General features: G+C 42.8%; 1 protein-coding gene across 1 annotated transcript in view; it reads right to left on the reverse strand.

Annotated features, from left to right (window-relative positions):
• Positions 1 to 12,062, reverse strand: part of nudcd1 (NudC domain containing 1) — a 115,350-nt gene that overhangs the window by 43,680 nt on the left and 59,608 nt on the right. Inside the window, exons 4-6 of the mRNA XM_085993724.1 lie at positions 10,691 to 10,871; positions 7,393 to 7,581; positions 198 to 402 (exon numbers count right to left, since the gene is read on the reverse strand). Coding sequence (XP_085849850.1) covers positions 198 to 402; positions 7,393 to 7,581; positions 10,691 to 10,871 — 575 coding nt within the window. The remainder of the gene's footprint in view (positions 1 to 197; positions 403 to 7,392; positions 7,582 to 10,690; positions 10,872 to 12,062) is intronic.

Consider the following 12,062-nt stretch of genomic DNA (forward strand, 5'->3'; position numbering starts at 1 on the left):
AACAACTTGCTGCATAAAAAACAAAATTCTCCTCATCTCGCCCGTCTATTTTGTCAATTATCTTAAATCTGTGACCTCTTGGTTAGCGGAAACATTTTCTCGGAGCTATTCTATGAAAACCCCTCTCGGTCCACTTGTTACGGTTTCTGTCCCATTATGTTGTAAGTATGAAGAACGAGAGTGGGGAAAGTACTTGCCTATTGTCATTCATTGTCCAAGTGCCAAGGCCATGGTCAACTGAAGAGTACAACTGGCCGTCTACGAAAGCGGCTTGTCCTTTCACTCCAACTCGCAAGTGATCCGGCGACAACTGGAAGTCTATGCTCTGTTTTGTTGTGTTATCTGGTAGTTGCACGTTTACAGTTAGATCTTCATCCGTCTGCTGCCAATAATATACTGGTTCTGTGAAATTAAAATCCAATTTCTCACCATTACTGAACAAGACAAAGCATCACCAGCTATCCCACTAACCTCCCCTACCCTGCCAATTTTGTTAAATTTTATTTCCTAGACCACTATTGGGGAAAAATAAAAAGTAGCAAGTGCTTCGTGAATGCACTATTGCAAAATATCAGAGTGCCAGTCTGCTGTGCAGTGCTCCATCCGAAGGCTCCTGAACACTGCACACACAGATTACATGCATTTGCTCAGAGCTTTTCTCCAATTATACAGGATACTCGAGGGGAAGTTGCTGAATTTTGAATTTATACGAGTTGTGTCGGCCCAAATTATGACTGAAATAAATGAGATAATACTTTTTTTATATGTTAAGATTACGAACTACAAATAGATTCACTAGTACCTGTTAAGAATGCCCTGCGCAAGCTGGGCCCGTGCCCGAGTATTTATACTTTCCCTGGACAGCGCCACCCGCAGGCCGCTCAGTATTATTTCATAAGTCTTTCATGAATGACTGATTCATGTCAGATGGTATGAATGGCTCCAGCACGCCTGAGTTAAAGGGTTAAGGAGAGGGAAATAGTCAGCGATCTCATTCGAATCACTATTCAGCAACCCCCGCTGTAATGGTATCCTTGTCGTCCAGGTAGCATTTGACCAGAGTATGGTACCAAGGAGCCCCAATAAAACTGAGGTCAATGGGGGTGGGGGGGGGCACTCTCCACTAGCTGCAGTCATACCTAGCACAAAAGAAGATGGTTGTGGTTGTTGGAGGCCAATCATCTCAGCCCCAGGACATCGCTGCAGGAGTTCCTCAGGGCAGCGTTGCGCTACACAAGTGCCAGTCAATGACCATCTCCAACAAGAGAGAGTCTAAACATCTCCCCATGACATTCAATGGCATTACTATCACCAAATCCCCCATCCTGGGTGGCACCATTGATCAGAAACTCAACTGGACCAGCCTCATAAATGCTGTAGCTACTAGAGCAGGTCAAGATTTTTTTTTTAATTCATTCTTGGGATATGGGCATCGCTAACGAGACTGGCATTTATTGCCCATCCCTAGTTGCCCTGAGAAGTCCTTGAAGTCTTGAACTGCTGCAGTCTGTGTGGTGAAAGTGCTCCCACAGTGCTGTTATGCAGGGAGTTCCGGGATTTTGATCCAGCGACAAGGAAGGAACGGCGATATATTTGTCCAAGTCAGGATGGCGTGTGACTTGGAGGTGGTGGTGTTCCCATGCGCCTGTTGCCCTTGTCCTTCTAGATGGTGGAGGTTGCGGGTTTGGGAGGTGCTGCCGAAGAAGCCTTGGCGAGTTGCTGCAGTGCAATTGACCACCATCCAGTGACTGACTGACTGAAAAGTACATGCGGGATGTCGGATGGATACAATTGGGCTAAGTTTCGATGTTCTTCACACACACCCCCTCAGTTGAATACCCTGTCAACATAGACGCTTTGTATAACCTCGGCAATCTGAAAAATGGTTACTTGGGCAAGTGTATGGAAACCGTTCCATGGCATGAGTCAGTAGCTTCCGGAGAAAGGGGCAAAATGCATTGCTACAAGCGCTAGCTGCTTGACGTACATTTCATGGACTGAAACTTACTGGTCCGAGGTCCACGACCTGCTGCTTTGCACCTGGGCCTACAGCAAAGTGTCAGAGGTATAGGGATCTCTCTCTCTCTCTAGTTCAGGATACGAAAGCTCAAGGATCAAGCGAGATACTGTAGTTATTTTCTAACACTGAAGAATTTTATTTGACACTCAGACACAACAGTTTTTAAACCAGAAAGTATAGCTTCTGCTACAACCTTTCTAGCGAGCGCAACTTGAGAACAGAGGAATAATTAAGTCCCTTCTCTTGGGAGATAAGAAGGTTCCTCTCCTACGCCGTCTTGTTCTAACGTTGCATGTGTTTCTCCTAACAACCTTTGCAGAATGGCTGTTTTTAGATCTTTCTCTCCTTCAGGTTTCCTAATGCTATATTTGCGTACGTTTTCCATTCCAACAGTCCAAGAACTTGCTGCTGTGCAGAACAGGCTGGTGCTTACGACTGTTTCTCACAGATCAGCAAAGCGGCTGCCCTTTATTATTCTCCGCTAATCAGTCCCTTGTCCTTGCCTACAGGCAAAACAGGACAAGTCTTTCCCCAAGGCATCATGGATAATAAGCAAAGATCATCATGCACTCTGATTTTAGCCAAGCTGACAGTTGTGTGTTCTTTCCTTTACTGTTAACCAATTTCTGTTCCCTTAGAATCATAGAATAGTACAGCACAGAAGGAGGCCATTTGGCCCATCGAGTCTGCGCCGGTTCTTTCGAAGAGCAATCCAGTTAGTCCCACTCCCTCGCTCTTTCCCCATTTTTTTTTCCTTCAGGTATTTATTCAATTCCCTTTTGTAGACTACTACTGAATCTGTATCTACCACCCTATCTGGCAGTGCATTCCAAATCCTAACCACTCGCTGCGTAAAAAAGTTTTTCCTCACGTCACCTCTGGTTCTTACCAAGTCCATTTTTTTCTTTCTTAAAGCAGGCACTGAAAGTCCATATCGAAAACTCCAAAATCCTTTAGAGGAAAGCTATATGATGCAGATCAACGGCAGAAATAATTACAACTGCATCTGAACTTATTGGCTTTAGCACATGCTCTCCAAAACTTCAATTTCTTTTTAGGATTTCTGGCATTGATGTATGGCTGCCTTCAAGCCAACCATTAGTGGTTTCTCCTGCAGCTCGGTCTCGCAGTTTAGCCACTAATAACTATTTCTCCATCTTTTTTGAAATGCCTTGGTAACCTAGGATACTGATGGACGGGTTTGTTTTTTCTTAAATCGCAGGATGCACTCATTCTGCAGATGAAGGCACAGGAGATGAAAAAAAGAGCAAATTAACACGCACTGCTTTCAGTGAACTTGGAAGCCTATTTTTCTTTTTAAGCTCCATTTGAACCCTGCAGAAATCTTTCATGGGGTAACATGATTTTTAAAAATCACTCTCGGGATGCGAGCATTGCTGGCAAAGCCGGCATTTATTGCCCATCCCTAGTTGCCCTCGAGAAGGTGATGTTGGGCCGCCTTCTTGAACCGCTGCAGTCTGTGCGGTGAAGGTGCTCCCACAGTGCTGTTAGGTGAGGAGTTTCAGAATTTTGACCCAGCGACGATGAAGTAACAGTGATATTTGTCCAAGTCAGGACGGTGTGCGACTTGGAGGTGATGGTTTTCCCACGCGCCTGCTGCCCTTGTCCTTCTAGGTGGTACAGGTCGCGGGTTTGGGAGGTGTTGTCGAAGAAGCCTTGGTGAGTTTCTGCGGTGTATCCTGTTGGTAGTGCACACTGCAGCCATGGTGCTCCGGTGGTGGAGGGAGTGGATGTTTAAGGTGGTGGATGGGGTGCCAATCAAGCAGACAATTGAGGAGAGTCAACTAAACCGACATGTCTGACCGATGCTCACTGAAGTTTCCTTCAGTCAAAGTGAAATTTGAAATTGAACATAAATATGTAGAAAACTGATTAGAAAACAAAACAAAAAAAACATATACTTGTACTGAAGAAAAACTTCTGTTATGACACAGTAACAATATAAACTGGTGATTGAAAGAGGAAAAGTAACAGAATCACTGCACTATGCTGCTTCAATATAGCAAAGGAATTAAGTGCGAATACAGGAAACTCTTTGGTATCCGGCACCGACGGGACCGGCGTGTTGCCGGTTGATTAAAAATTCCAGATGACGGAGAGGGTTATCTACCGAGGCTATTTTTAACAAACAAAATTTTTTTTTTTTTTTTTTAAATCAAGAAATGTGCAGTATACAGTAATTGGGTACTCACCAAAGATGGAGAGACACACAGAAAAATGGCGGATCAGAAGAGACTCCCGGGAGCGCGGGAGAGTCAGACTCCTGTTGTTGAGGTGTTCCGACTTCCGACAGCGCCAAGAAGCCGAGTAGTGGCAGTTTGGAGAACTACCCCCACTGACTAACTCGGCCACCGCGGGAGACTCGGACTCGGCAACATTTCCGGTTATTGAGGTGTTGTTTTCGGAGTGAGAATTTCGGATATTTAGGTGCCGTTTAAACGAGAGTTTCCTGTAGTTTAATTTTGAAAGGCTTGTAAAAGGGATAGACTGCCTGGATCTTAGGTAACTTTTTTTTTTTTAAAAGACATATGGAAGTTAGGTGATTTATTTATTTTTAAGTGTGCTGGTAGGACTCCTTCCATCTTTTCCTCCTCTCTGGCCATATACTTTCTGTAGTCAAGGCCGGTGGGGCCCTGCTGTCAGTTGTCCAATGACATTTAGATCAGTGCAGGAGAAGCTGCACAGAGCAGTCTGGCAGTGACCCTCCCTTTGATTTTCATTCCATTCCTTCTGCTGTAAAGCACCTGAGCCTATACTCGACATTTCTACATAACAGAGTAGCTGAGATCAACAAGTCAGTGAAAAGAGAACCACTGACACAGAGATTGGGAATCAACCACTTTGAACTGAGCACATTTATATTGTTAATTTGTTAAGTGAGCACAGAGTTAGTTTTCAATAGCTGAGACAGCAAAAATATTGGCAGATGGTACATGCAGAACACTGCCAAACAGTTCTTCTACTCTGGGGCAAACAGACTATTAATGTATACGAGTCAAACCACAATCAGACTGCAATTTTAAAGATTTTTTCTGAAATGGTTGATTGAGAAAACTGCACAGAACTTGATGTTTAACCATTAATTTAGACAGCCAGTAGACACATCCCTGTACCTGTTCAAATTCAGTTTCACAACATTAAATGGTTGGTATCCAGACATTTCACAAGTGTATCATTTATCTGCCAGAAAGGTACTTTGCACAAGCTACAGTATTTATCATTCAGTACCCCATGTCGTATGGTTCAGCTGAAATTGCAAATCCTAGAGTAGAATCATATCCTGCTGATGATACAAAAAGTTTGAAATTTAGTCTTAAGTGTTCTTTCAACATACAAAAGAAAGAACACTCCATTCTTGCTGTCAATGATTCCCATTATCTTGTACTGCACATGTTTCGTGCTGAGGTTAGTGCAGGAACAACAGCAGCGGTAAGCCCGAGAAGCTCATGGGAATTAGAACAGCCATTAATAATCATTTGGGGAACCAGAAAAAAAAACATAACAGGCTGTTGGTGCTGGTTTATTGATTATAGCAAATGCATTCAAGGATCAGGAACGCTATGTGTTAAATTACTGACCTTGCAAAGTCTGCATTCTCCACCCACCGTGAAGTTAGGCTCAGGTACACTACAGGGAGAATTACATTATACAGCACGAGCATTTAAGGCAAGGTGGAGGTCTGCTGCCACCCACTGATGCATGTTCCTCGCTGGAATATAGTCCCACAGGTTCCTGAACTGGCCATTCTTCCTGTGTGAGCTTAGACAATGAGCTGGTGCTCTGAAGTGTGAAATTCCAATCTGATGTTTTTGTGCCCAGGGCACATACATCTCTGGTATTTCATAAAAAAATGATTCCTCCCATCAACATTACTTTATACTTCTTAGCCTTCAGCCTCATGAAATACAGAGGGATGCAACACAATTCATGGGGATGTATCTTTGCAAGGAAACTAATTTCATGCAACAGAAATCCATTATGAGATTTCACTGCAAAACTACTTCCTTGACTCAGTCTCGGTAAACACTCCTCACTAAACTGTTCACTGAAGCAGCCCTGATCATGGCAATCTCTGTTTAGAAGTACTTTCTGGCGGTCCCATTTGCCAGAGGTTGTTTGATTCACATTGGCAGTGCCCAAAATAATTAAAAGTCTAATGGGATCTGAGCGTCTTTGGAAACATTTTAAAAGTGCAAACTTAAAAAGAAAAAACTGCAAATCTAGAGGCCATAAATATAAGATAGCCACCAAAAAATCCAATGGGGAATTCAAGAGAAACTTCAAATACCCAGAGTGGCAAGAATGTGGAACTTGCTACCACAGGGAGTGGTTGAGGCGAATCGTATAGATGCATTTAAGGGGAGGCTAGATAATCACATGAGGGAGAAAGGAATAGAAGGATATGCGGATGGGGTAAGATGACGAGGGATGGGAGGTGGCTCGTGAACAGTATTAACGCCGGCATAGACCAGTTGGGTCAAAGAGCCTGTTTCTGTGCTGTAAATACGATGTAATTCTCTGCTATAAATCATAAATTGGGGGGGGAAAAAAAAATCAGAAACTGCTGGGAACAAACACATGACAGGTCAGTCAGCATCTGTAAAGTGAAAGGACAGGAACGGTCAACAATCAGATAGCAAAATACTGCGGATGCTGGAAATCCGAAACAACAACAGAAAACGCTGGAAAAACTCAGCAGGCCAGGCAACATCCGTGGAGAGAGAAACAGAGTTAACGTTTCAGGTTGAAACCCTTCTTCAGAACTGAGAAAAAAAGCAGGAAATGAAACAGATTAAAAGGCCAGTTTGTGGGCTGGGAAAAGTTTCTCTCTCTACGGATGTTGCCTGGCCTGCTGAGTTTTTCCAGCGTTTTCTGTTGTTATTTTGGATTTCCAGCATCCACAGTATTTTGCTATCGTATTAGTGCTTGGTTCACTGCCACACCTCTTCTAGGAATGCCCACCTTGAAGAAGTTCTGCTCTTCTCTTCGACGGGATCTCTGTTTGGCTCTTCAACCTTGTTACCGCTCAGACCTTCCCTTTTGTTCTTTCATCCCCTCCCCCATTTCCCAGCCCCACAAACTGGCCTTTTAATCTGTTTCATGCCCTGCTTTTTTTCCTCAGTTCTGAAGAAGGGTCCCAGACCTGAAACGTTAACTCGGTTTCTCTCTCCATGGATGTTGCCTGGCCTGCTGAGTTTTTCCAGCGTTTTCTGTTGTTATGTCAACAATCTGTCTCCTCTCTTCGCAAACACTGACTGACCTTGCTGTGCATTTCCAGCATTTCATGTTTTGATTTTTTTTTTTATGTAACTGGCCTCAAACAGCAAGAGGGAAAATAAAGGAAATCTGACCTTTTTTCTCGCCGGTGTCCATTTTCTCCACCTTCGGCTCCTCCACAGGTGTCCCGTCATTCTGTACAAACTTGAAAGGCTTGTCAGAAGCGATCATCAGGCCGGTGCCATCCTGCTCTACAGCTGCATAGTGCGGAGCTAGCCTTCCATGCAGAGTTCTGTGCCTTGAAATTTCATATTTGTTGCTGTCTGCAAGCGCACAAAAAAATAAGAGTTTCACTTTTTGGTTTTTACAGGGCCCACGCGAGCAGTTCCATCATCCCCTGTACACCCAAAGGAATTTCCCCATCTTTCTCCTCCACACAATAACTCATGCAGGCATTGGTTTCCTCTGGCTCCTTACCCAAGGGATCATTCTTCACTTGTAATCCCAGAAAATTAGCACTGGCAAGCATTGGGAGCGCCACAGCCAACTCCAATTTTATCCTCATTTAATAATATTCGCATATGTTCAGGGGTCACTTTACTTCAGTCAGAAGAGGGGGGGTGCCCACTCCATTGCTTCCCCTCCCTAATCCTGGGACACAGGAACCAGCTGTAGCAACTCCACTGAGGCCCAGTTTGAGACCAGCTACTCGGCACAAGCTAGGGTTGGTTCGGTTCGGTTCGGCCATGCGCCCTGCGGGCCAATTACCTGCTCAGCTATCGGGGACGTTTTGCTCAAAGTGCACTATCGTGACCATTTCAATGAAGTATTCATCACTCAACATGTCCCTCTTTACAAAGTTACACGATTAAAGCACAAAACCATTTGTTATCTAGATTTAATATGTCTGACAGCAAGACTTAGTCAAAGCATGCAGGTTGCTCGATATAGTTATTTTAGAGCAGATTGAACGCAGAAGAATCCTTCGCATATTTCCCCATGAAGTTGCTGCAGCACAAGCAAAATGAGCAGCGTCATTCCCAGGAGTTCACAAACAGCAGCATAAATAAATTATTTCTCTTCCCTTTACCTCCTTTCCCTCCCCCCAGTATTCTTTACTTACTCCGCGCCCAAAGACAACAACTCATGCCTACTTCCACCTCCGTAACATCACCCATCTGCTGCTGAAACGCTCATTGAAGCGGACGTAAGAAAACTACTGAGCACTTGGTTGGAGTATAAAACAAGGCTTTAATCAACTGTTTCACAACCATGAGATTCTAGTTACATCACTAGTTCCTGGTTACAAAAACGTCCTGAGCAAGCTGGGCCCACGCCCGAGTATTTATACTTTCCTTGGACGGCGCCACCAGCTGGCCGCCCAGTGTTATCTCATGAGTCATTTCTACATGAATGGTAAGATTCATGACAGAAGCTTTTATTACCTCTAGACTCTACTAACCCAATGGTCTCCTGGCCGACCACCCATCTTCCACCCGTTATAAACATAAACTCAAACTCATTCCAAACTCTGCTGCCCGTAGCCTAACGCGCACCAGTCCCGTTCACTGATCAACCTGTGCTCGCTGACCTACATTGGCTCCCAGTCCAGCAAAATCTCAATTTTAAAATTCCCATCCTCGTTTTCAAATCCCTCCATGGCCTCGCCCCTTCCTAGCTTTGTAACCTCCACCAGCCCTACAACCCGGAGAACTCTACGTTCCTCCAACTGGCCTCTTCCACATCTCCTACTCCCTTCGCTATTTATCAGGAATTTATATTAAATGAAGGTTAAGGAATAAGATTGCATTACTGTTAGCGAACCAGCCACTACCCTACTGATAATGTTTTGGAATACTCTATTGCAACCAGTCACTGAAAATTCTATGTGCAAGTTATTCCCTGGTGATACTGCCACAATGCATCACAAAGATTAATATTTAATATACAGTTTACTCTTAATTTAGACGTAACTTTATTCAAATTGTTTGTTAATTTAAATTGAAATCATGCAATAATGCTTCCCATTGAAAGTCCAGTGCTTTATTCATACCTCTTAATTTGAATTATTGTGCAATTTCAAATTCCCATCACAAATGAGTCCCAACCATTAAAATCCACCGCTTCATTCAAATTCAACCCCTTGGTCAACATCAGGTGCCTAGGTAGGACAGCCCTCCCCTACCTGAGTGCATTGGCAAGTGGAGACCTACTCCTGCTCCTATCTTCTATGTTTCTATGACAGGATACTGAATTTGGATGATCAGCCATGATCTCATTAAATGGCAGAACAGGCTCGAGGGGCCGAATGGCCTACTCCTGCTCCTATCTTCCATGTTTCTATGAGACCGGGCAGTACCAGAACATACCAGGAGTGCAAGGCCCCTTGTCACCAAGGGAAAAAGACACCATCAAATGTGTGAAGGTGCGCCTTGGAAAATGAAGAAAGTTGTGCCACAGAAAGTTAACATCCCTCCCACTAACCTTTCTATTTTTCCCCGTAGTGCTTTGGCGAGCTGCTGCATTCAAATTCTTCAGCGCACACTACTGGCTAATTTGAATTTTTTTGAAGCGTGAAAATGACTTTGAATTAACAGGAGTAGATGGCATACTGGCCGCATAGTTTCCTAGAAACCAGCTGCAAACTATTGCTCGACCTTGTACAATTGTTGGTCCTTCGGCTTGAATGTCATTAAGCACGCTGACACTTAACATCTGTACCAACAGATGCTGGTGGCGTATAAACATCTGAAAACTAAATAAATCCAACCCATAAAGTCTCTATGTTTAGTACCCTGGAGTCACTTCAAGATACTGATCTAATCATAGGATTTAGACGATTGCTGTAAATCACTCATGTTTTGGTCTTGGATCTTAAGACATCTGCACACTAATACTAGTCTGCTGACCTGAAATCAATTGCAGATATCTATTATTCTCAATAAACCCTTTTGTGAATCACAAATAATGAGAGACTAAACTCGGCCAACAATAGCAAGAAGCAGAAATTCCAATTTCTAAAATTCAGTACGAACTGTATATGGAAATATGAATAAATAATGTATACATCATCATAAATGTGCAGAATTGTATTATTTGACCCTTGGGCATTTTGCTAGGAACAGTATTAAACGAGTCATTTTTTCACACTAGTGGCAAAGAGTTTCTAGACATGAATTCATAATATTGTAGCATTGCTCACAGTACTTTCCATATGTCCTGTCACTCCAGACATTGAATTGTTTTTAATTTGTATTTAGTGGCATCTTCCAAGGTGATCTCCACAATCATGATCAGTAAGTTTACAGGTTACAACTTAAAATACAAACAGAAAATGCTGGAAATACTCAGCAGGTGAGGCAGCATCTGTGGAGAGAGAAAAACCAGAGTTAACCTTTCAGGTCGATGACCTGTCATCGGGTTATAAATTACCATTGTTCGCATTCGTGATGGTCAGCCAGTCTACGGCCGAGTGGAACCCACTTCCTCTGATGTTGGATTCATCCTTCTCTGCCTTCAGTAAAACGACATCTATTGAGTGAGCACTTTCTTTTAGATAAGAATGGCTATGGATTATCACAAAGGGCTCTCCTAGCTCTTGTTGGAACATTATCTGCAAGAGGGAAGAAAATGGTCTGAATATTAGATTTGAGCATTCTCAGGAATTAAAAAGGTGCATCATCAAATGTACAAAATTCCTGATTTGGAGTTTAAAACTGGGTTGTCCCATAGCAGCTTACAGATTTTTTTTTTTTTTTTTTTTTTTTAAATTGACTTTATTTCAGTCCTCCATTTTGATTTGAAAATGGCAAATTTTTCATAGTAAAATATGAGAATAATCTAGTATAAAAGTGGCTCCAATGTAAAAGTGTCACAATGTTTACACTGAATATAAAGCATCAAAATATCACCTGCAATAGAACACAAGACATAGCCCCAGATTTGCAATACACCAAAAATTGCATGAAGGTGGAATTTATACAGATTTTACTGCACCTTTTAATCAATCGGCAATAATTTCACATTTTACCCACAAAGTAAAATCAATCATTCATAAAAGGGTCCAGTAATTTTTAATTGCACAAATCCTAAAAAGTTTTTTTTCTTAAAGGCAAAATCTCAAAGGATCTTTCAAGCACTGACCTGTGACCCTTTCAGAAGGGCTAAAATACACCAACATAGCTCACCAAGAAGCCACGTTACCCCTGAAGAATGAAATGTGTGCCTCTGTAGGATTTTCGGGAGCTACACTGTGCAATACAAGAGAACACTTTAACGAATACCATGCTAACTCGTGGAATGCTGGGCACTGGCACCTTACAGTGCAAGCCTTAAAAATTCAGATTGCAGGAGGCAGTTCCTGGCATTAATGCCGTGATATGCTCGAGTGCAGCATAAACACTGCCATAGACTGGTTGGGCTGAATGGCCTGTTTCTGTGCCGTATATCCTATGTAATTCGATGCCATTTCTGTAGATTGGCAGCAATTTGACATTTTGTGTACAAAACAACAAGTTTTCAAAGCTAAGATTGTAAAAAAAAAAAACACCAAAAAAGGCATCAACTGAACTGCATAATTTTTAATAAAAAGGACCAAATAAGGGTCAGCAAGGTAGAGCAAAACAAATAACAGAAAACGCTGGAAAAACTCAGCAGGCCAGGCAGCATCTGTGAAGAGAGAAACAGTCAACGTTTCAGGTCGAAGGCCTTTTGTCAGAACTGGAAAAAAGCAGGAAAAGGAACAGATTTTAAAGCAAGTTTAGGGGCTGGGAAATGGGGGAGGGGATGAAAGAACAAAAGGGAA

This window comes from Somniosus microcephalus, chromosome 7 (assembly GCF_052327205.1).
Source record: "Somniosus microcephalus isolate GS21.2 chromosome 7, FLI_Smic_1.0, whole genome shotgun sequence".
Classification (NCBI taxonomy): Eukaryota; Metazoa; Chordata; class Chondrichthyes; order Squaliformes; family Somniosidae; genus Somniosus; species Somniosus microcephalus.